The following is a 24,284-nucleotide window of genomic DNA, read 5'->3' as shown; positions in this document are numbered from 1 at the left end:
AGTCGTGATTCCTATTACAAGAATATGATCAATCTCATACATCACATATATCATTCATCACATCTTCTGGCCATATCACATCACATAGCACTTGCTGCAAAACAAGTTAGACGTCCTCTAATTGTTGTTGCAAGTTTTTACGTGGTTTGTAGGTTTCTAGCAAGAACGTTTCTTACCTACGTATGACCACAACGTGATTTGCCAATTTCTATTTACCCTTCATAAGGACCCTTTTCATCGAATCCGTTCCGACTAAAGTAGGAGAGACAGACACCCGCTAGCCACCTTATGCAACTTGTGCATGTTGGTCGGTGGAACCTGTCTCACGTAAGTGTACGTGTAAGGTCGGTCCGGGCCGCTTCATCCTACAATGCCGCCGAAACAAGAAAAGAGTAGTAGCGGCAAGAAGAATTGGCAAACTCAACGCCCACAACTGCTTTGTGTTCTACTCGTGCATAGTAACTACGCATAGACCTGGCTCATGATGCCACTGTTGGGAATCGTAGCATAATTTAAAATTTTCCTACGCTCACCAAGATGCATCTATGGAGTCTACTAGCAACGAGGGGAAGGGAGTGCATCTACATACCCTTGTAGATCGCGAGCGGAAGCGTTCCAATGAACGTGGATGACGGAGTCGTACTCGCCGTGATCCAAATCACCGATGACCGAGTGCCGAACGGACGGCACCTCCGCGTTCAACACACGTACGGTGCAGCGACGTCTCCTCCTTCTTGATCCAGCAAGGAGGAAGGAGAGGTTGATGGAGATCCAACAGCACGACGGCGTGGTGGTGGATGTAGCGGGTCTCCGGCAGGGCTTCGCCAAGCTTCTGCGAGAGAGAGAGAGGTGTTGCAGGGGAGGAGGGAGGCGCCCAAGGCTGTGTGTTGCTGCCCTCCCTCCCCCCTTTATATAGGCCCCCTTGGGAGGGGGGGGCCGGCCAAAACCCATCTAGGGTTGGGGGGGGGGCGGCGGCCAAGGGGTGGAAAGGGGTGCCTTGCCCCCCCAAGGCAAGGGGGAAGCCCCCCCACCCTAGGGTTCCCAACCCTAGGCGCATGGGGGGAGGCCCATGGGGGGGCGCCCAGCCCACTAGGGGCTGGTTCCCTTCCACTTTCAGCCCATGGGGCCCTCCGGGATAGGTGGCCCCACCCGGTGGACCCCCGGGACCCTTCCGGTGGTCCCGCTACAATACCGGTAACCCCCAAAACTTTCTCGGTGGCCGAAACTTGACTTCCTATATATAATTCTTCACCTCCGGACCATTCCAGAACCTCTCGTGACGTCCGGGATCTCATCCGGGACTCCGAACAACTTTCGGGTTTCCGCATACATATATCTCTACAACCCTAGCGTCACCGGACCTTAAGTGTGTAGACCCTACGGGTTCGGGAGACATGCAGACATGACCGAGACGCCTCTCCGGTCAATAAACAACAACGGGATCTGGATACCCATGTTGGCTCCCACATGTTCCACGATGATCTCATCGGATGAACCACGGTGTCGAGGATTCAATCAATCCGTATGCAATCCCCTTTGTCAAACGGTATGTTACTTGCCCGAGATTCGATCGTCGGTATCCCAATACCTTGTTCAATCTCGTTACCGACAAGTCTCTTTACTCGTACCGCAATGCATGATCCCGTGACTAACGCCTTAGTCACATTGAGCTCATTATGATGATGCATTACCGAGTGGGCCCAGAGATACCTCTCCGTCACACGGAGTGACAAATCCCAGTCTCGATCCGTGCCAACCCAACAGACACTTTCGGAGATACCCGTAGTGCACCTTTATAGTCACCCAGTTACGTTGTGACGTTTGGCACACCCAAAGCACTCCTACGGTATCCGGGAGTTGCACGATCTCATGGTCTAAGGAAAAGATACTTGACATTGGAAAAGCTCTAGCAAACGAAACTACACGATCTTTTATGCTATGCTTAGGATTGGGTCTTGTCCATCACATCATTCTCCTAATGATGTGATCCCGTTATCAATGACATCCAATGTCCATAGTCAGGAAACAATGACTATCTGTTGATCAACGAGCTAGTCAACTAGAGGCTTACTAGGGACAGGTTGTGGTCTATGTATTCACACATGTATTACGATTTCCGGACAATACAATTATAGCATGAATAATAGACAATTACCATGAACAAAGAAATATAATAATAACCATTTATTATTGCCTCTAGGGCATATTTCCAACAGACAGGCCCGGCCGATCGCCAACGGGCTGTATGGCCCGCAACGCCAGGCGGCGATTCCTGGACGAACGGGGGAGGAGGCGTTGATCTCTCCCCTGACGCAGCGGACAGTACTCCTGGTGGATCCTCTGTGGCTGCGGGATCGCCTGTGGCTATGCCTCCACAGCCTCCACCACCACCTGTTATTTCGAGGGCTCGTACACGTTTACAAACCGGTATTTCTCAGCCAAAAATACGCACTGATGGTACTGTTCGATGGTTAAACTTCTGCAGCACAGGTGAACCACAAAATGTGAGAGAAGCATTAGGGGATCAACGGTGGACGGAGGCCATGAATGAAGAATACTCGGCTCTCATGAGAAACAAGACCTGGCATCTTGTACCGTTTGAGAGGGGAAGTAATTTGATAGATTGCAAATGGATCTATAAAATTAAGAAAAAGTATGATGGTTCCATTGATAGATATAAGGCACGTTTGGTTGCCAAAGGTTTTAAACAGAGGTATGGAATTGACTATGAGGACACTTTTAGTCCTGTGGTCAAAGCGGCTACCATCAGATTAATTTTGTCCATTGCTGTTTCGAGAAACTGGTGCATGCGACAGCTAGATGTAAAGAACGCGTTCCTTCATGGTGTTCTGGAAGAGAAGGTGTTCATGAGACAACCCCCAGGATATGAGGATCCTAATAAACCTGGGTATGTGTGCAGATTGGATAAGGCTTTGTATGGACTGAAACAAGCTCCACGTGCATGGTATTCTATATTGTCAACAAAATAACAAACACTTGGTTTTGTTCCTTCAAAGGCTGATACATCACTATTTTTCTTCAACAAAAATGGTGTAGTTATGTTCATGCTTATTTATGTTGATGACATAATTGTAACTAGTTCCTCACCAAAAGCTGTTGAAACACTTCTTCAGGATCTTCGGAAAGATTTTGCCTTGAAGGACTTGGGTCAACTTCACTATTTCCTTGGCATAGAGGTAAAGAAGGTAAAGAGTGGTATACTATTGACTCAAGAAAAATATATAGAAGGGATTCTCACAATGGTGGGCATGAAGGATTGTAAGCCTGTTCCAACACCCTTATCTATTTCTGAGAAGTTGTCATCAACAGAGGGAGAGCCACTTGGGTATGAGGATTCTACCAGGTATAGAAGCATAGTTGGTGCATTGCAGTATGTCACATTAACTAGGCCAGACATAGCTTTCTCTGTTAACAAAATATGTCAGTTTTTGCACTCTCCTACTTCTGCTCACTGGACTCCAGTCAAGAGAATTCTTAGATATTTGAAGTATACATCAAGTCTTGGGCTCAAGTTCGTTAAATTAGACTCCACACTTGTAAGTGCTTTTTCTGATGCTGACTGGGCAGGTTGTCCAGATGACAGAAGGTCTACAGGTGGCTTTGCAGTCTTTTTTGGCTGTAATCTTATTTCTTGGAGTGCTCGTAAACAGGCTACAGTCTCTAGGTCTAGTACAGAGACTGAATATAAGGCACTGGCAAATGCAACAGCTGAGATAATTTGGGTGCAAACTCAATTGAGGGAATTGGGTGTGGAACAATCAAAGGTTGCATCATTGTGGTGTGATAATCTTGGAGCCACATATTTGTCAGCCAATCCAGTCTTTCATGCAAGGACAAAACATATTGAAGTGGACTATCATTTTGTTCGAGAGAGAGTAGCTAATAAGTTACTTAATATTCGTTTTATCCCCACGGGTGACCAACTTGCAGATGACTTCACCAAGACATTGTCTGTGAAACAGCTCGAAGCTTTCAGACACAATCTCAACTTAGATAAGTTGTGACTGAGAGGGGATGTTGAAATATGTGTGTAGGGATATTAGCGCGTGCGTTTATTTTTGTGTTAGTTGTAATCAGCGGTTGAGTTAGGCTTGATTATATTCTCTGTACAGCTGTATATTGTAACGTGGAGATCAAGCCTAACTCCCGTATCTCAACCATGTAATCTTCTATTGGCCTTGAGCCTATATATACGCGCACGCGTCCCTGCAGAGATGCATACGCTTCAACCATATTTTACATGGCGGTATTTCGATATCGTTACCTTGTTGAAGGCATTGCATGATGTTGCTCAGTTCTTCTCTCAGGGTGAAAACTCAGGATTTAGTATTTGACTGAATCCGGCAACGGTGACACTTGTGTGTCCTTATCTTCTTGAAGACGTTGCTTTTGGAGAACCTACTCGCAGCCCGTGTGTTGTCACGGTAGTGCTTGGTATCGTTGTTGGTTACGGCGTGTCTTAGATCTTTTTTTTTCTTTTTGGCTGTGTGCATCCTTGATGCCTCGAGTTACTCATGGCATTGAGTTGTTGCAGAGGCCGGGTATACTTGATATCATCTTGATATTAATATATTACTCTTTATCGGAAAAAAGTAGACAATGCCATCACTCGGCACAGCACATGCAGAGCAATACTCGTGGACAGGTTTGACTGCCGTGCGTTTCGTGCCGCATACATACATACATGGCACGTGGGTCGCCCGCTGGAACTCAGGGAAAACAAAGGAGGACCGGAGAGAAGGAGGGAGGACTCCTGAACCGTGGGCTGAGCTGAACTGCTCAGTCGCTTTCTTCTACGTAATCGGTGTGCGTCCAGCTGCATGCATGCATGCGCTTGGTCGCTGAACTAAAAGATCTGGGGAGCAAATCGTTGGGTCGTTCGAATTTGAAATGGTGCGTGGCGTGTAGCAATAGCAACAGAACGAGTGAGCGCTGCGAATCAATGATTCGCTGCTGCAGTACAACTAAACAAGTGCTGCAGGTTCAGTTCACGTCTTCCTCTGTCGCGGTGGTGTCCCTGAGATGAGTTGGAGGTGGGTATGATCCTGTCCTTTGTAGGACGCGAAAGCGAACGTTGGTTTGCGCCACCCATCATTTGCTTCACTAATCACGGTGATGGGAACGTGCGCAGTATCGGCATGCATGTACGACGTACTGTACGAGCTTCCCTGTTTCGGTGACACTGGAACCAACGGGAAATTTTGTTCCTGGTCACAGTGATGTGGACTTGACAAGCACGAATTGCATCTCTAAGAGCATCTAGCAGCCGGACATGGCAAATCCGGCTCCCTATATGTCTACGGACGCATTCAGGCACGCCCGCGGGTATTGTTCGGACACTCCCTATATTCTCGTATCCACACCCGCGTATCTCATATTCCGTCACCTATATTCATATTAAACCTTGCAACGTTGATAAAAATCTACATAGATCATGAGCCGACATACAAATGCATAATCGGTTTATCAAAAGATCACAACCAGATCATCAAAAGGTAGCAAAAGTTCACATAATACACATAATACGGCGAACAAGTTCAAACTATATCTAAAAACTTGAAAATTAAGACGGATCCTCACCACTTCCTCGCCGGCCCTTTACCCATCCGGTCGCGGGCGCAACTGTAGGATTCCGCAGCAGGAGGTGGTTCCATGTCAGAGCCAGACCCGTCGGAGGAGGAGGAATCGGAGATGACGATGTAGCCTTGCAAGCGCCGGACGACGCGGTCTTGCTTGTCATTGAGCTTGGCCACCCTCACCACCTCCTGCGCTGCCTCCGCCGCCTCCCGCTCGGATTGCTCAATGCCGAGCCGGAGCTGCTTGGCGTTGAGCCTCCGGAGCCGTCGGGCCTTCATCTCCGCCTTAGTCAGTGACCGGCGGCACACCCACTCAAAGAGACGGTCCTCCTCGACGGGCACCCGGCGGCGGCAGGCGGACTGCGCAGACCCGTCGGACCCGCCCGCCATCTCCCTTGTCCTCCGCCACTCGCGACGGGCTCCACGTGCCTCTGACTCCGGAGTCCGCATCCGCGGCATCGGCGGAGCGGGCACTACAACCCAACGCTGCCCACGCGAAGCAGCGGCCAGAGGGAGGAGGCCGTCAGGCGGGAGGAGCAAATCAGGCAGGCCTCGCAGATCGGGCCGACATCGGCGCTGCGGTGACAGGCAACATGTGATGTCGCATCGGACCCGTAGCTGCCGCCCGTATCGACCCGTAACCGCTCGAGCACGATACGGATTGTCGGTTCCTCCTCATCTCCGGAGTTGCCGTCGGAGTGGTTGAAGGTGCTAGACATGCTCGCCGGCGCTAGGGATTTGGTAGATTGGGGAAATGAGAGCGTCGAAGAGGGAAGCGTAGCGGAGCGGAGTGAGCTAGGTTTTCTTCTGGACGGGGGTTTTGTGGGGTCAGGGTGGGTCAGCAGTGGGCCGGATTGACGTGGCGGACGCGCCAGGACGTGCACGGGCCGCCTCATATCCGCTCTACATTTGGGACAGATATGAGGGGTGCCCGGTGAGTCTAGACGTTTGAGGCTTGTTTGAGAGCATCTGTTGGGTCGATATTGTATGATCGGTTAGTGAGCAGACGGACTACCCGAACATATGAGACGAATATATGACGCCCGGCTATAGATACTCTGATCATGCTGTCCATTACCTGACGCGGCCAAAGCCCGTGGCCAGGGGGATCTGCCGCATCGACCTCCCTCCGCCGCGCGCCGTGAGGCGCTTCCCGTCGCGACCACCAGGGCTGGCGGCGGCACATGGGTGGGGCTGGGGCAAGGCACGGCTCGACACGACAGCGGCCTCCCCCAACGGCGACGGCGACGGCTTAACCAGGAACACCCGCTCGATTAGTCGACCATGTGCCGGGCGCCGGGGCACGGCGTTCGGTGGCACCTGGGCAGGCGCCGCGTCATGTTCGTATCAAATCTTGTGGTGTCCCGCGGATCGCCGAGTGTGCGGTCGGTCGGTGCGGCCGCCGGCGACCGTTTTACCGGCAACGACGACGCGACGAGGCGAGGCCTGTCACTGTCCCCGGTGCTCCCGGCGGCACGTTTGGCCGCCAGGCAGCCACCGGCGGTTCGGCCATCGTGAAGAGTGAAGACTCCGCTCTTGCGTTTCGCGGAGAGTTAACCGATAGTATCATGGCTAGACTGGGCTGGAAAATGCCGGGAAAACCAGCCACAGCCAGCAGCACGAAGTCGCACTGGCCTCAGTGATGACGGAAAGCTACAACCCCGGCAAGGATATACCGTATACGTATCTATCGCGCGCCGTAAACAGTGCAGAGGATCATGTAAGCCGGCCGGATAGGCTACTGGCCGCCCCGCCCTGCTTCCGAAAGCGCCGGGTCACATGGAGAACACACAGCGCCCCGTCACCGGCCTCACCGGATAGCATACTGTACAAAAAAGGTTGCTTCCTCCTTCCATTTTCTCAGCACTGTGTCACCGTGTCGTGGTCCAGCTTAGCTTTAGCTCACAGCTCTACTTACATGTGTGATGTGTAGTTGAACAGTCAGCTTGACATGGAATGCTTTGCTCCGGCGGTGGCGGTGCCTTGCTTTCCACATTGGATATACTCAATTCAGAAAGCTCGCAAGGGCTTTTGGGCCGCTTATTTTTCTGCTTCCCTCAGCTTCTGGCCTGTGTTTGCAGAAACAGTAGCTAAAAAGAACACAAATATGGAGTGTGTCTTGGCTCGCAACTTCAGCTCAATCTAAGTGTGTTTTTTTTATTTATAAAAGGTGGATTTTACTGACTCTAAAAGAACCATCAGGTAGATACAAACACAATAAATACACACCCGGCCTTGGCATACGCACCTTTTTTGCACTTTCCCCTATGTGTGCACGAAATTACTCCCCTTTTGCAACTGCAAACCTAAACCTAGCACGAGTGAACCGTCCGCTTGTCTCCTCTCTACTCAACTCATGTAATAGTCTCAGACCGCAATAACGGAAAATAACTGGATTCCAACTCTCTCTCTCTCTCTCTCTCTCTCTCTCTCTCTCTGTGTGCGCGCGCGTAAATGGATTCCAACTTCATAGAGATTCTGCACATAGTTGATTCTCTGGGCAGTTTCTCATAACCTGTATATGAAAAAACCTGACCTTCACAGCGGTTGTGGCTCATTTCTTCATCCTATAACGGATTTTGAGAACTTGATTACAACCTTTTGAATGAACCTAGCAAAATTGTTACATGAAAGCTTTGAAAAACAACATGAAATCCATAAACACGAAGAATGGATACAACTAGTCATTGCAATACTTTAAAACAAATATGATTGTTTGCATCCTGTGAATTTCTTACAAATAAATATATGTGATACAAATCTTGCAATTTGTTGAAATCTATTTCATACCCCAATTTTTTGGAATTTTACTACCTTGTTGTAAAATCTGACAAGGGTTATAAGTGGATGATTTTTTCCCCTAATTGTCCTCCGATCCCATTCCCAAATCAATATCCTTTCTGTCCCAAAAACGGGCAGTATCTTTTTGTGGCAACCAATTCACTACTGTGTACGTGTGTGCAAAGCGCGGTTCTTTGCAAAATATAAGTGGAACATATATCTAGGGTTTTAAGCATTTGCAGTGCGACTCATGGTACATGTTATACCCACGCACAAAATATAGATAGACATACCTAACAAATGAGCCAAAAGGACAATGATCTCCATGAGTCTCAAGAACTTTGGATACATACGTCGGTGCCTTTCTTTCCACGTTGGATATACCCAATTCAGAAAGCTCGCAAGGACTTTTGGGCCGCTTATCCTTTTGCTTCCAAGTCACCTTCTGGGTTTGCAGAAGCAGTAGCTAAAAGGAACACAAGTATGGACTGTGGCTTCACTCACAACTTCAGATCAATCTCGGTGTAATATTTTTGACGAAAGGTGTTTTTTATTGACTCGAAAGGAAGTAGCTGGTGGATACAAACACAATACACCCGGCCTCTGCGTAGGCACCGTTTTTTTTGTATTTTCCCCTATTTGTGCATAAAATTACTCCCAATTTGCGATTACAAACCTACACCTAGCCTGAGTGAACCGTCCGCTCGATTCTTCTCTACTCAACTCATGTAGCAGCCTCGGACCGCAACAACAGAAAATAACTGGATTCCAACTTATTTTTTGTGGGAATGGATTCCAACTTCATAGAGATTCTGCACATAGTTGATTCTTCGGGCAGTTTCACATAATGTGCATATGAAAAGAACTACATTTACCGCGGTTGTGGCTCATTTCTTCATCCTATAGTGGTTTTTGAGAACTTGACTACGACTTTTTGAATGAATCTAGCAAAACCGCTAGTACATGAAAGCTTTGGAAAACAACGCAAAATCCATAAACACGGAGAATAAATACAACTTGCATTGCAATACTTTTAAATAAATATGATTATTTGCATCCTGTGAAAACAATTACAAATAAATTTATACGAAACAAATCATGTAATTCGTAGCAATTTATTTTGTACCTCATTTTTCTTGAACATTTAGTATCTCAAGGGTTATAAGTGAATGATTTTTTTCTCCTAATTGTCCTCCCACCCCAAATCAATATCCTTTCCGTCCCAAAAAGGGAGTAGTATCCTTTTTGTGGCGATCATTTTAGTATCGTTTGATGTGTAAAAAATGCAGTTCCATGCAAAGTACAAGCGGAACATATATCTAGGGTTTTAAGCATTTGCAGAGCGACTCATGGTACATGTTATACACATGCACAAAATAAAAATAGACATATGGGAGTACCTAACAAATGAACCAAAAGGACAATGATCTCCACGAGGAGGAGATGTTACCTGGCACAGCATTACTTAGCACATGTTCTTGGTTTAGATGCTAATCTTTTTCACATGCGATAAACCAAACATAGGAAGAAATTTCCGTCGTCACAAAGAAAATAAACGTGAAGCCGAGGAATAATGTCACATCGGCCAACTGGACGAGGCCAGCACCTACCAACCGCCTATAAAAACTCCACGCTGCGCTCCCCTCGAAAGGCAGAGCATTCCCACGCCGACTCCGTCCGTCCGCGCCATCATCATCCCACCGAAAGCAGAGCATCCTCGGCCGGCGAGAACGATGGCCAAATGCGGCAAGATCCGGAGCATCGTCCGCCTCCAGCGGACGCTGCGGCGGTGGCGGTCCCGTGCCGCGGCGGCGCCGGTGCCGTCGGGGCACGTGGCGGTGTGCGTGGGCGGCGAGTCGCGGCGGTTCTTGGTGCGCGCGGCGCACCTCAACCACCCCGTGTTCCGGGAGCTGCTCCGGCAGTCTGAGGAGGAGTACGGCTTCCCGTCCACCCCCGGCCCCGTCGCGCTCCCCTGCTGCGATGAGGACCGCTTCCTGGACGTCCTCCGCCGCGTGTCCTCCGAGGACCGCCTCCTCCGCTCCTTCTGCTGCCGCGTGCCGGTCGTCACCAGCCGCGACGTCGCTGCGCGGCCGCTGCTGCAGGGGATGGCGGTGGAGAAGCTCGTGTGGTGATCAGTGTATGGAAGGTGCGCGCCTAGGCCATTCAGTATGCTCCGTGTGGATGCAAGCTAGCACCGGCGGTTTGGTACCGCCGGCGGCCCCGGTGGCGGCAACTGTTCCGTTGGACGCCGACAAGGTTTAAGCATCTCGTGCGCCTGCCGGAGCCGAGAAGACGAACTGAGCGAGCAACCGTGAATGACGCGCACGGCAAGCGATGGCACGTCGGCCGATCGAAGGGCGTGCTCCGGCGTAATGGCGGGGCGCCCCAACCGTAGTTCGTCGAGGGCGCCCCGCGTCCGCATCTGAGGCCGCCGGGGGGCGTGCGGCTTAGCACCTACTAGCTCTGTAATTCTTACCTTGGCTGAAGGTAGAAGATTTGTTCCTTTTTACTTGAAGAACGTGATGACTTTCCTGCTTGTCTAGAATCCTCTTTCTGAAAACTTTTGTGATTGTCGTAACTGGTTGCATCCTTGCCCGGAGTCTATCTATATCTATATATAAAGCAAGGTGCGTTTCGTCAAATTTTTCATCCGTTAACCGTCGAAAAGAATTCTATACCTACTAATAAAGCAATGTGCGTTTCGCCAAATTTTTCATCTGTTCACCGTCGAAAAGAATTTTTTCCTATGCAAGGTGGTACTAAAATCTTACGTGTTCGTCTGCTAGATAAAAGAAGTCTTTGCCAAAATTTCATACATGGGCCGCCCGCGCGTTGTGGCCGAGCGAATTCAACCCATTTATTTTTCTTCCCACGCAGCTGAGGAAATTCTATTTTCAGCATAGGACGACAAATAGTTAGGCTGGCACTTTTTTCTTTGTTTCTGTGTTTTACTTCTATTTTTATTCTACTTTCCCATTCTCTTTTTTTCCTTCCAATTTATTTTCCTTATAGAATTTATTTCATAAATTCAAAATTCTAAGAAGATGTTCAGAATTAAAAAAAATAAAATTTCCGAAAATGTTCAGAATTCCAAATTTTTGTTGCTATTTTAGAAAATATTTGGAACTTGAAATTTTTTTAACATTTTTTCAAAAAAATATTGTTTTGCAAAAAATTTCAAGATTTCTAAAAAGAAAATGGCATTTAAAAAATGCTCCAAATTCGAAAATATTGTTGGTTTAGTGAAATTTTCACAATTCAAAATAATGTTCGCGTATAAAAGATACACATTTTTGAAAAATGGTATGAATTTTCAACACATGTTCACGTTTTTAAAATGTTCACAAATTCAAATAATGTCCATGTTTTTATAAAGAAAGTTGGTGTTTTCAAAAATTGTTTGTGAATTTTTAAAGATGTTCTTGTTTTAAATTTTGTTTGCTTTTTTCTGTAAGTGTACATAATTTTCAAAAACATGTTCAGGATTTAAAAAATGTTTCATGTTTTCTACAATATCAGATACTTCATACCTTAAAATCTCCTGGATTGAAAGGAAAAGTAGATTGGATAATTCATGAGTCTTTTCTAGAGTACGATAACGTAACAATGCCCTCGATCAATAAATAAAAAAAATAGCGGATCGAGTACTTCAAACCTACCGAAACCGAGAAGTTAAATGATCCTTTTTGACGTGCACACAGGGTTTTGCTTGCACATATAATTTTCTCTAACTTTAAATGCATTGCTTTCTCCCGTCGCAACGCACGGGCATATGTGCTAGTAAATTTAAAATAGAAATTAGCCGCAAAAAAATTTAAAATGGAAATTGTTCCTTGCTGCACATTCACTCTGTCGTTGTTTTTCATGTCTTCATGATGTTAATGAGGCCAAATTAAGTGGCTTAGAGCATCTCCAAATGATGTAGACGCAAAAATAACTAACTTCTGCATTTTTGAGGCCAAAACTCTTCTCCAAGAGATGATGTAGATGCAAAAAAAAATTACATCTCCGTCTCCCGGAGATGTAAAATACAACACCTTGTGGTGCAAATATACATCTCTATCTACAGGAGATGTAAAACTAGCGGCCGCACGCCAACCGCCCAACCGTATTCAGTTTCGTTCCGCCCGCCCGCCCGACGGCTGCTCGCGTCCACCGCCGGCGCTTTCTCACTGGAAGCGTTCCTGCCGCCGCTCGTCCGTCCATCCCCGACCCCGCCGGCTATCCCCACCGTCGGCCGTGCCGCCGTAGCCGCCGATTTGAGTTTGTCACATCGCACCTCCGCCGCTGCTCCACTCGCCCACCGCACCACACCACCGCCGCCCCGCTACCAGATCCGGCCGCTCCACCGCCCTTGCCACCGGTTCCCCCGCTACTTCGTCGCCGCCCGCCTCCGAATCGGCCTAATTGGCTGCTACACCGTCGCCAAATTGTCGCCTCGCCGTCGCATTATTTGAGCTCCCCCTGCCACCCCGCCATCGCCGGATTCGAGTCACACACCTGCCGCCATGTCGCCGTTGTTTTTCCACCTCCAGACTCGACCTTCTCGCGTCGCACCGCTGCCCTACCGCGACCAATCGCCGCTCAATTCACAGCCGCACCACCGGGCATTCGAGCTCCTGCCACCGCATTTGACCTCCCAGCTCACGTCGCTCGGCCAACGGCGCACCAGCCGCCGCCTCTCCTCCTGACTCTCGGCGCTCGGCCGCCGGTGCCATCCCGACGAATTTTACATCTTCATTTGCATCATCTATTGGAGTTGAACTTTTACATATCCGTTTTGAATCATCTATTGGAGTTGGCTCTTTTTTAGGGAATCTCCAAAGTAGACCCTCAAATCGAGCGTAAACGTCTGGACCGCGCTGTCCAGACTCAGTTTGCTATCCAACGTCGTCCTGCATGAGTCCGCGAACCAGTCTTCTTGTCCGTTTTCCCGCAGATCGGAAGCAAACTAGGGGGTCTTTGTTAGTTTGGACCATCGCCACGTTCGGTCCCGGCCGCCCACCCCTCCCAAAACCCCACCCGGACCATGCGACTCCATCGTTCCCCTTTCTCTGCATCCTTTTTCTCCCTCGCCAATGACGCCGCTCTACCATCTCGCCCGCCCGCCAAGCCCTTCCCGAACCTCCTTGACCTCCAAAGTTGCACCCGATCGCCATGCCATTTGTTCGATGCAAGAGGGTGGCTAGGTTTGCTCGGATCTCTTGTTTGCGTGCGCTGGAGATGGAAGAACTACCCAAAACATGTACAAGGGCAATATCAGGGCCAAGTTAAGAATCCCACTACCATTCTTGAAGTAGTTGCATCACAAGATCTCTGGATTTAGCAGGCTTTCTTTGGTATGCCCGGGTCTCACAATGATATCTGCTGCAATGGTCTCCATTGTTTGCTAGGTTGACTGAAGGAGAAATTCCGCCTTGCAACTATAATGTCAATGGGCATCAGTACAACATGCAATACTATCTGGTTGATGGTATCTATCCTCTGTGGGCTACCTTCGTCAAAACTATCTCTGATTTAGCTGGTCAGAAAAAATCTCAGTTTGTCAAAAATGGAGCTAGAAAAGATGTGGAAAGGGCATTTGGAGTTGTTCATGAGCAGCTAAACTATGAGATCCGGGGATCTTGTTGGAGATGATGACATGTGGTGTGATCATGCACAACATGATAGTATGATGCGGGTGGAAATGTTATGGGATGTCTGAAGAGACATGGTTGATCCTATCTAATTCCCGCATCAGAATCCAACAACATTTGATGAGTTTCTTTAAATGCATCAACAAAATCGATATTGAGCAACTCATGAGCAGCTCAAGGAAGATTTGATTGAGCATCTGTGGGCAGTTAAAAGGGACAACTAGGACATCTATGCGACTTGAATTCAAGTTTGAACTATTTTATTTGAATATTTAAATTAGAACTAATGTTGTATTTGAATATTTTGAATGATCGATGATTTAATGGAGTACACCAAGAGTTATTGTGGTGTGCCGATGAACAAGTCTGTGAAGGTTTTGAAAGTATACCATGAAGACTTACCACGAGTGATTGGGCGAGGACTAAGTGACCTTAGCTCAAGAGGAATAAGGTGAGGACTGTGTGTCCTCTGAGTTTCGACTCAGCCGCCTCAAACAGACGTACAGTTGATGCAGCAACTGGAACTGGTCTACCAAATCCATTGTTTTCACCGAGCCTACCCGGTTTCAAATTCCTCAACCCTCTCTTACTTTATTCCGCTGCTGAAGAATTTGTGATCTGTATTCTGACAAATTTGAACTGAAGTATTTCATCACGTTATCTATTTTCTCAGTTCATTTTCTTCATGCGTGTATGATTATATGATTGCATGTTCGTCACTCTTATGTACCCTGATTGCATGCACTCTGATCTTGTGATGACTTAGTGTTTTATTTGAACTGAAGTATTTCATCACGTTATCTATTTTCTCAGTTCATTTTCTTCATGCGTGTATGATTGTATGATTGCATGTTCGTCACTCTTATGTATCCCGATTGCATGCACTCTGATCCTGTGATGACTTAGTTTCCCTCGTGTTTCTATTTCTTCACTCTGATCTTCGTCAAATTCTTCAGCGCTTAAGGAATTTCTAAAAATCTCCCATTCACCCCCTCTGGCAGTAAACATGCGCTTTCAATTGGTATCAGTGCAAGGTACTCTCTTGTTCTGTGTGATTTTGGTTTAACCACCTAGAGTTTTAGTTATGATGACCACATGTATGAAGAAAGTGTCCACTGTGTGCCCCATCTTTGATGGTCATGACTATCCCAAGTGGAAAGTCATGATGAGGAAGTGACTCCTATCGACGAACAGCGAGCTGTGGACTGTTACTGAGATTGGTCCTCCCGATCTTTGCAAGATGGCACATGCTGATGACATTCACAAGTACAGCCGGCTGGACACCTTTGCAAGGGATATCATCTACTCCAGCCTATCTAGGAAGGAGTTCAGGCTCATCATGTATCTTGCCAACACAAAGCTTATTTGGGACAGGCACTACTGGAATCAGGATCTTTGCCGTCAGCCACCTCTTTGCCGTCTGCTAGCTGACGGCAAAGAAGTTCTTTGCCATCAACTTAAATAAAGCTGACGGCAAAGAAAGAGCGGACGGCAAAGAAGGTGTTTGCCGTCTACTAGCTGACGACATAGAAGCTTTGCCATCTGCTAGCAGACGGCAAAGATGGTGGGTGGAGGACTATGAGGAAAACCTAACGGCCACTTTCTTTGCCGTCTGCTAGCGGACGGCAAAGAAACTGGCCGTTTTAACGGCCGTTTCCCCCGGCCCCACCCCACTAAGTGACATGGGCCGGCGCCACACCCCTCTCTCCCTCCCCTCCCTCTCTCTCTCTCAGCCCTCACCTCACCCGCGCCGTCGCCCCCACCCCCGACCCCCGCCCCCGCCACCCCGCCCCCCCGCCATCCGTCGTCCCCGGTGCCGCCCCGCCACGTCACCGCCTCCTCCTCGCCTCGCCCATCGCCTCCTCGCCCCTCCTTCGCCCCCGTGTGTCGCCGCCCGAGGCCTCTGCCTCTCCTCACCGACGCCATCGCCGAACGCGACCACCTCATCGCGATGTCGCCGTCCCGTCGTCGACCACCGCCGCCCCGAGCTCCGGCCCCTCCGATGCCGCACCAGACACCGATGCTGTCACCGTCGACCCCCCGGCCCGGCCCCTCCCCCAAGAAGGACGCCCAACCCCCTCTGCCTTTGCCTCCGACCCCGACCCCGGCCGTCCCCAACACCGAGGTGCGCCACCCCTCCCTCTTCCGTCCCTCTTCTCTCTCTCTATTTAGGCTTAGGTTTAGGTTTACTTTCTGTTTGTTTAGGTTTAGCCGACATGAGGAAGAAGAAGAAGATGAAAATTTGACATTTAGTTTAGGTTTACTTTCTGTTTCATGTAGCCGACAAGAGATTGTGTGAAATTGCCATGTTGTATGTAAACACTGCCACCCTTAGAATAAAAATGAGGATAACACACTTGATTTAGAACAGTTCGTGTAGAAAACTGCCATGGACCACAACGTCAAATCTGCTTTGTTCCTGAAATTTTTGCCATGTCACCTAGTAAATTTCCGTGTAGTGCAATGAGAGTAGTTCCACGGGGGTTTATGGCTGATTTACAAATTGAACCATATATGCATGGTGACGATATATATTCTCTTTTATTTGATGATCAAGAATATATTGAATAACATGCTACTAATAAATCTTATGCTCAGATCTAGTATGTCAACCTAGAGCCACCTAAAATATGCTCTGTTTTTTAGATTACTATGCTCTGTTTTTCAACATTTTCAGTTTTCTTTCATGTCTAAAAAATCCCTACTTTTGAAGGGTGCCAATTGCCATTGCCAACTAACCTACGAAATTAATTAAGTGTTGTTGAGCACAAGTGCATTGCTTTTCTTTCTCAGTTTTCTTTCATGTCTAAAAACTTGGCTCTGTTCCAACTATTGCCAACTAACCTACCAAATTAATTAATTAATTATCTTCTACTCAAAACTTCTGCTATTGTAATGTTATATGATAATGTTGTAAGGGTAGTAATTGGTCTCTTCTGCTGCTTATCAGAGATGGGATGAGGCCGCCACCGCAGGCTGCGCTCTGCCACACCGGAGTACGACTTGGAAGGTTTCGAGTTCTTCAGGATCATACTTGAGAATTCCTCCAAGAGGCAGGTATATAAAAGGAGAGATCTCCCCTTCACCCATCTCTTTATCATAACTCTACTGTTTGCTACATCACTCCTTGACCCATGTTGCAGAGGCTGCCTGACACTTTTATGGAGATGCTGGACGGCCATCGGCCAAAGAATGTGAAGCTGCGATAGGCCGGCAGCGGGCTTCGCAGGCTTTGGGACGTGGAGGTGGTGATCAGGAACGACCACATGTACCTGTGTCGTGGCTGGGAGTAGTTCGTCCGTGCCTACGACCTGCGACACGGGTACTTCCTTGTCTTCAGGTAAGCGGCGACGCCATGCTCACCGTGAAGGTGTTCAACCACGACTATGTGCCGCATGCGCTACCAGGACGACGACGATGCCAGTATGCTCTGCCTCTTCTTCCTCTCCATTTGGCTTTGTCTCACACTGATTGTTAAAAAAAACTTTGTTGCATTTGGTCATGCAATCGGACCAGCGGCAGCGACTCTGGCTACATTAAAAGCAGCAGCGAGTCTAGCTAGAACGAAAGCAGCAGCGAGGATGATCCAGAATGGAGTGGGGAAGAAGAGGAGCAGAGTGGGGATGAGGAGGTGTCGGTGTCAAAACCGGCGGATCTCGGATAGGGGGTCCCGAACTGTGCGTCTAAGGCGGATGGTAACAGGAAGCGGGGGACACAATGTTTACCCAGGTTCGGGCCCTCTCGATGGAGGTAATACCCTACTTCCTACTTGATTGATCTTGATGATATGAGTATTACAAGAGTTGATCTACCACGAGATCGTAGAGGCTAAACCCTAGAAGCTAGCCTATGAATATGATTGTTCTTATATATCCTCTATCGACTAGCCTGGCCTTAGTTTATATAATGCACCAGAGGCCTAGGATAACAAAAGTCCTAGCTGAATATGCCGGTGGGGAGGAATCCTTGTCTTGATCGCCAAGTCTTGTGGAATCTTCCTTGTATGCGGCAGCTGTCCGAACTGGCCCATGAGTATACGGCCATGGGGGTCCTCGACCCAATATAATAGATTGGGAGATGACATGGTGAGTACCCCCTAGTCCAGGACACCGTCAGTAGCCCCCTGAACCGGTCTTCAAGTTAGGGACGCTCCTCGATTCTTCCGAACTGTTCTTCATCTTCGGTCGTCGGTCTTGAAAACTGGTTCAACAAATCTTCTCATCTTCGATCTTGTGGATCGCCGAAGTGCATCCGAAGAGTTTACACGTCGGGCATCCGAGGAGCCCCTCTAAGTTTCCGGCCTTTATCAATGCCTTGTTATTTTTATGCCACACCTCGGGTTTGAAGTTGTTCCCGGGAGGCAGTGTCCTCTTGCGTCCGAGCTCTCACGCCGGACTGCATTCGAGGTATCTTTTGCAGCCGAGCACCAATGCCGGACTGCTTTCGATCTCCAACGCCGAAATGTATCCGAGCTCCAACGCCGGACTATATCCAAGATGTCATAGATCATCTTGGTTCAAAAAAGTCAAAGGAGTTTAGCCGAGCTTAATGCCGGAATTGCCCTCTATGGAGCTAGCCGCTGGCGCCCGAGCTTTATGTCGGACTGCTTCCAAGGTGGTGCACCACCCCGACCGCGGGCTGATTTTTTGTGAATATTTTTAACTGGTGCAGTTTATTCTCTGCCGAGGTATATAGCCAGTATATGTATATCCAGTAGCCCTCAAGGTGTGTATCAGTCTAAAACCTGAGATGCACCTGAAGGAAAACATGAAACCGATGTTCCCAGTAGCCCTTGAGACTTAGGCCGATGCGCGAAATCGGCCTGAGGATCAACTCCTAGCTCGGCAGCATACATAGGAATAAAAATGCAGTGTAATATATTAGAGATAATAGTGATCGGCGAACGGGCCCCCTGAGAGAGGGTCGTGAGAAGTCGCCGTGATATATTAGCTTGATGCCAGATAGGTCCAGATGGTATTTATTGTTGTCTGAAGACGCGCTTTCCTATAATTCGATCAAGCCGAACACTGAGCCCTTTGAATTTTCTGCATTGAATTGGCAATGCAGTAGCCCCCTAGACACTGGTCGGGTGGCAACACTAGATCAGGGGATCGGTGTGCCCCTTTAATATTTGTAAATAATGAGCGCAAAGTCCGGTAGCCCCCGAGCCTTAATGTGGGCACGGGTGGCCGAATTAAGGATCGATATCCAGAGTAAAATCACAGATTATGTGTAATGATTCTATGTATCCAAGCACTTTACATCATTATTTTGACTCCATTGCGACCGTTTTATCAGTTGAAAGTGGCCCATCGTCGGCTTCTACCCCTTGGTAGATACTACGCAGGGTGTTTCCGCAATAACAAAACAACCCTTAGCCGACGTCTCGGTGCCCGAAGGCGGTTGTGTTAGCGGAAACGAGGCAATCAGATATGCGGGCTTTATAACTTTCGCTTAGTCATAGGAGCTTTATACTGGGGAAGCTAGCTATGAGCCCCCGGTTAGTGTTCGGCGATAGCCGAGGTCAAGCCGTAAACACTTCGGCCAATGTTATGAATGGCCCGTCATTTAACATAGTCATCGGATCGCTGACCAGTTTACGCCTATTGTGATGGTCAGTTTTCGGCTTTCTCCATTGAGGTGCTTAACCATGCGAGCTGGAAGCACAATCTCGTTGGTTCTCCCTTTGCACACCTAACCGAAGAAAGCGAAACGTAGGAGGCAAGACAGGAGCCGGGCAACCCAACTATTGACTGAAGACACATTTCGAAACCGATGCATATATGGCAATATCCGAGAAGGTTTTTGCCGAATCTCTAAAGGTGTCCGGCGTTGCACTACGAGACTAATGCTGGAAACACACAAATAGTTTAAAAGTGCCATAGGCTTTGGAAAACCAAAAAACCTCAGGAAAAACTTGACGTCCGAACTAGATCAAGTGTTCGGTGCCAATCCAAAAAATTGGTCTTAGAGAAAAAAGTGCTTCTGTCATGCTTTAACATGACGCGTCCTATCTCAAGACGTCAAGCGGGTCAGCCTTCGGCTTCAACCTCCCTATCCCGAAGGCGGGGTGTTTCTCGTTAGGCCAGTTCAGCGAACTAAAACTCGAGCGGTTTGCGAGAAAAAAAATCAGGCTACCCGGCTATTGACCACACACTCGCGTCGAAAAAGGAGTGATAGAAAAAGACTTTGCAGCGACTGAGAAGAAAAATTTATTGTAAAACGGCTCATGCAAATTTAAGAGCCCCCAAGTGAGTTGGGTCAAAGAATTTTATGTATAATGATTGTATATACCAAAGTACTTATATCATATCTGTGTTCACCCGAACTTTATACGCGTCTTAACCGACCGTCGGCTTCTCCCTCTTCGGTCAAGGGCCGAAAAGTGTTATGTACTCCACCTGTCGAGAATATCGATGGTGTTTCCGATAACCAGGCAATCAGGCCATAAGGCTGTAACAGACAAAGCGCGCTCAGGGAACTTATGCTATATTACTGACGAAGTGTAAGAAGCATCTTCGAAGAAAATAGTACCCCCACCGATACCTTTCTGCGGTGCTCATTGTTACTATGATACCTGTGAAATAGATTTTTTGTACTCATGAGTTCCGTTGTGTGCCAACCATAATTGAAAACAATAAGAGCGTTAGCTTTCGGCTTCACCCAGTCTGAGGTCTGGCTCGGATGACCAGATTGTGACAATCGCAGAGGTGCTCCCTTTACTCCCTAGCCGAACAATCGGGAACGTAGGGGTAAACACATGAGCAAGGCAACCCAGCTTGCGGAACACTTAAGTCAATATGGTGCATATTGTGGCGTAATACACGAACAAGGAACGAAGCTGTAAAAGTGTAATCATTTGCAAGAGGAAAGGCTTCATAAAGGAAGCCCCCAAGTAAACGGGGCATTTGAATTTGTGTGTCACAAACAAAGTTTTGACAAGGAGATTTTTTACAAGCAACTTTTTTCCAAAAAAGTATAATGCTTGGTCGAACCGAACACAAGTTAAAAATTTAAAACTTTGAGCATGAAGGCAACTTAGCTGGTTAATGTGTTCGGTATTGATGAGCGGTCCGAGCTTGATGCGGGACAAGGTTCCATTCCCCAAGCCGGTCCCGAGGTGGCGGAGCAAAGAGCTCGGCACTCCGAAGTGGTGACATAGCAGGGTCAATGCAGGCCGGCAGAGTGATGCCGCAGTCCCGGGCATGGGGTAATGAAGTGTTGACGAAGCCCCCCGTCCAGCCGAGGTGACGTGGTATGTCAGTACGCCGAGTTGACGATACTGCCCAACCCGGATCATTTTCCTGTGCACAAAAAATAGTGCAAACCGGAGATAATAGTAATAATAATAAAAAAATCGTTGCATAATAAATAATTTATGCAAAGTGAGTAATAAAAGAAATATGGCCTGGCGCCGATGTCAATGTCGATGCAAGGCGTCGGCGTGATGCGGTAAAGGCGTGGCAAAGCCTGAATTCACAGGTCGGTCCGAGTTCCGGATGCGGCGTTCGCCGGACTATGTACGGATGACCGAACCGCCATGCGACCGTCGTTAATGCGGCACCATTTGATGGACCTGTGTACATATGATGGACAAACCAGAGTAACAATTCCTTGGGAAAAATGAACCCAAACAAGCAAAAAATACTAGGATTAACAGCACCTTGTTTATTGTTGTAGCAATCCTAAGAAAGGTGATTCCCAAAATTGGGACTCAATCCGCACACCCATTGTCTGATGGGCGATAAAGCGACGGCATGGCGATGCTGGCAATGGTTGGCTTGCCGAGGCAAAGCCCTCGGTCCAGCTAACGTGATGGACCTGGTCGGCTAGTGACGCCGAAGTCTCCGGAGTAGGTTGATGAAGAGATGGCGAAGCCCCCGGTCCAGCCGAGATGTCGAAGCCTCGATGTCAGCCGATGAGTCGAAGTAGGTCGGCGTGATGGACACCGGCTTGAAGGAGCAACAGTGCGGCCCTGCCGATGCAGGTCGTGCCATGGTCAATGTCGGCTTGACGAAGTGACCGTGCGGCAATGCCGGTGTTCCCGCTCCGTGTAATCCATGGGGCGGCGATGTTGGTGATGATTTATCCTTCGCGATGCCGAACTCTTGTTTGGCTTGCCGAGATGATGATCCGAAGGAGTTGAGCTCGGCTCAGCAAAGCGACGACGTGTCTAGCACAGGTCGGCAGCCTTGGAGCAATATTGCCGGACTGGTTTGACACCAGCATGATGATGAAGACGACCTCAGAGGAGGCTTAAAATTTTATGGGCACGTGTTTAAAAACAACGCACAATACCCTAGAAGAGAATTCCTTTAAAAAGGTTGTCCAATATCACGTTCATTAAGAAACATGAATTCGGGTCGGATCTGTATTCGCGCAGAAAACAGCTCCGAAAATTGGTCCACTCATCGGAAGGCTCCCGGAGTTTGAACCGTCGGATCGAGCTGAAATTTGGAGGGGTGGTAGATATGGGAATTCCGCAGTAGATGAACGGTTGGATCTTCCAAAGGACCTCCAAGCTGGGCTCTCGAGACCACGCCCTAAACTCATCCAGATTCCCGTCCAGATTTGACAGGGCTCCGGTATATCGTAGATTGTCGGAGATTCCTCCATCGGAACTCGACGAAATTTTGCATGGCTATTGTAGACGTAATTCGGCACTATTCCACTGAAGCAATCGTCAAACCGATGCTCGAGGAGGCAGTGACGGCGGATACAAGTTCGCTGTCCAGAAAAACAGCACGGCCGCCCGAGGGCAATGTTGACGTTGAGCCCTCGAGCTCCATGGATGATTCCTCTATGATCATGATAGAGATCGGAGTTGATGTTGATGAAGGCCCCCGTCCGAACATGACGATCAGAGATGGAGCGCGGTCCTCGGTCGAGCCAAGGTGACCAGTCGAGCCAGCGACGAAGATGCCGGCGTCGCAGTTGACCTGCGGGCGAGCCATTGATCCTTTTGCCGATCACACAGCGGAACTCTCAATGAAAGCACCAATGTCGGTGTCAAAACCGGTGGATCTCGGGTAGGGGGTCCCGAACTATGCGTCTAAGGCGGATGGTAACAGGAGGCGGGGGACACAATGTTTACCCAGGTTCGGGCCCTCTCGATGGAGGTAATACCCTACTTCCTGCTTGATTGATCCTGATGATATGAGTATTACAAGAGTTGATCTACCACGAGATCGTAGAGGCTAAACCCTAGAAGCTAGCCTATGATTATGATTGTTCTTATATATCCTCTATCGACTAGCCTGGCCTCGGTTTATATAATGCACCAGAGGCCTAGGATAATAAGAGTCCTAGCTGAATACGCCGGTGGGGAGGAGTCCTTGTCTTGATCGCCAAGTCTTGTGGAATCTTCCTTGTATGCGGCAGCTGTCCGAACTGGCCCATGAGTATACGGCCATGGGGGTCCTCGGCCCAATCTAACAGATCAGGAGATGACGTGGTGAGTACCCCCTAGTCCAGGACACCGTCAGGAGGTGCAGCCTATTCTGTCTGACGATGACCTCCCGATGGTGGTGGCTGACGATGGCCAAGCGATGGTGGTGGCTGACGATGGGCAAGAGATTGTGGTGGTAAGGATGACCTAGCGATGGTGCTGCCTGAAGATGGCCTCGCAATGGTGGTGGTGCCTGACAATGACCTCGCGATGGTGGTGGCGCCGGCGATCCCACAGCCAGGCGACATGACCATGCCGATTGTGGTAGAAGAGTACATCCCACTGCCTCGCCACTCTAAGCGCATCAGGATGATGAAGGAGAAGGAGAAGAAGGAGGAGTGAACTATGTCAGGTATGTCAGATCTCCAAAATGATATATACTTAGCTTTGTTTCCTCCGAAATGACCTAAGTTAGCTCTAATATGCTAAGTTATCTCTAATATGCTTAGTTACCTAGGTTTGCTCAATAATGACATACACTTGGCTTACTTATGTAAAAATGGCATAATTAGCTTACTTAGGTTTGAAATGGCATAACAATCTTGGTAACCTCATATAGGTCATATAGTTAGCTTATTTTCCTCGAAAATAACATAATAAGCCTAAGTAGCTCCAAAATGATCAATTTTACCTAAGTTAGCTCCAAAATGACCTAAGTTAGCCCTAAGTTAGATCTTAAATTACCTAAGTTAGCCCTAAGTTACCTGGGTTAGCTCAAGAAAGACCTATACTTAGCTTACTTCTGTCAAAAATGGCATAATATGCTTAGTTAACTCAAAAATGGCATAAGTTTACCTAGGTTAGGTCCCAAATTACCAAGTT

The 24,284-nt window shown here is 48.3% G+C and overlaps 1 protein-coding gene across 1 annotated transcript; it reads left to right on the top strand.

The window, feature by feature from the left end:
• The first annotated feature begins 10,021 nt into the window (after positions 1–10,021).
• LOC109757692 (auxin-responsive protein SAUR22) lies at positions 10,022–11,020 on the top strand. Its single transcript, XM_020316524.4, has one exon. It carries the CDS (start codon positions 10,112–10,114, stop codon positions 10,508–10,510), a length of 399 nt encoding a protein of 132 aa, XP_020172113.1. The 5' UTR covers positions 10,022–10,111; the 3' UTR covers positions 10,511–11,020.
• The last annotated feature ends 13,264 nt before the right edge of the window (positions 11,021–24,284 follow it).

Source organism: Aegilops tauschii, chromosome 2, assembly GCF_002575655.3.
Source record: "Aegilops tauschii subsp. strangulata cultivar AL8/78 chromosome 2, Aet v6.0, whole genome shotgun sequence".
Classification (NCBI taxonomy): domain Eukaryota; kingdom Viridiplantae; phylum Streptophyta; class Magnoliopsida; order Poales; family Poaceae; genus Aegilops; species Aegilops tauschii.
Note: the sequence above shows the minus strand (reverse complement) of the source record. Positions and strands in the feature narration are given on the sequence as shown.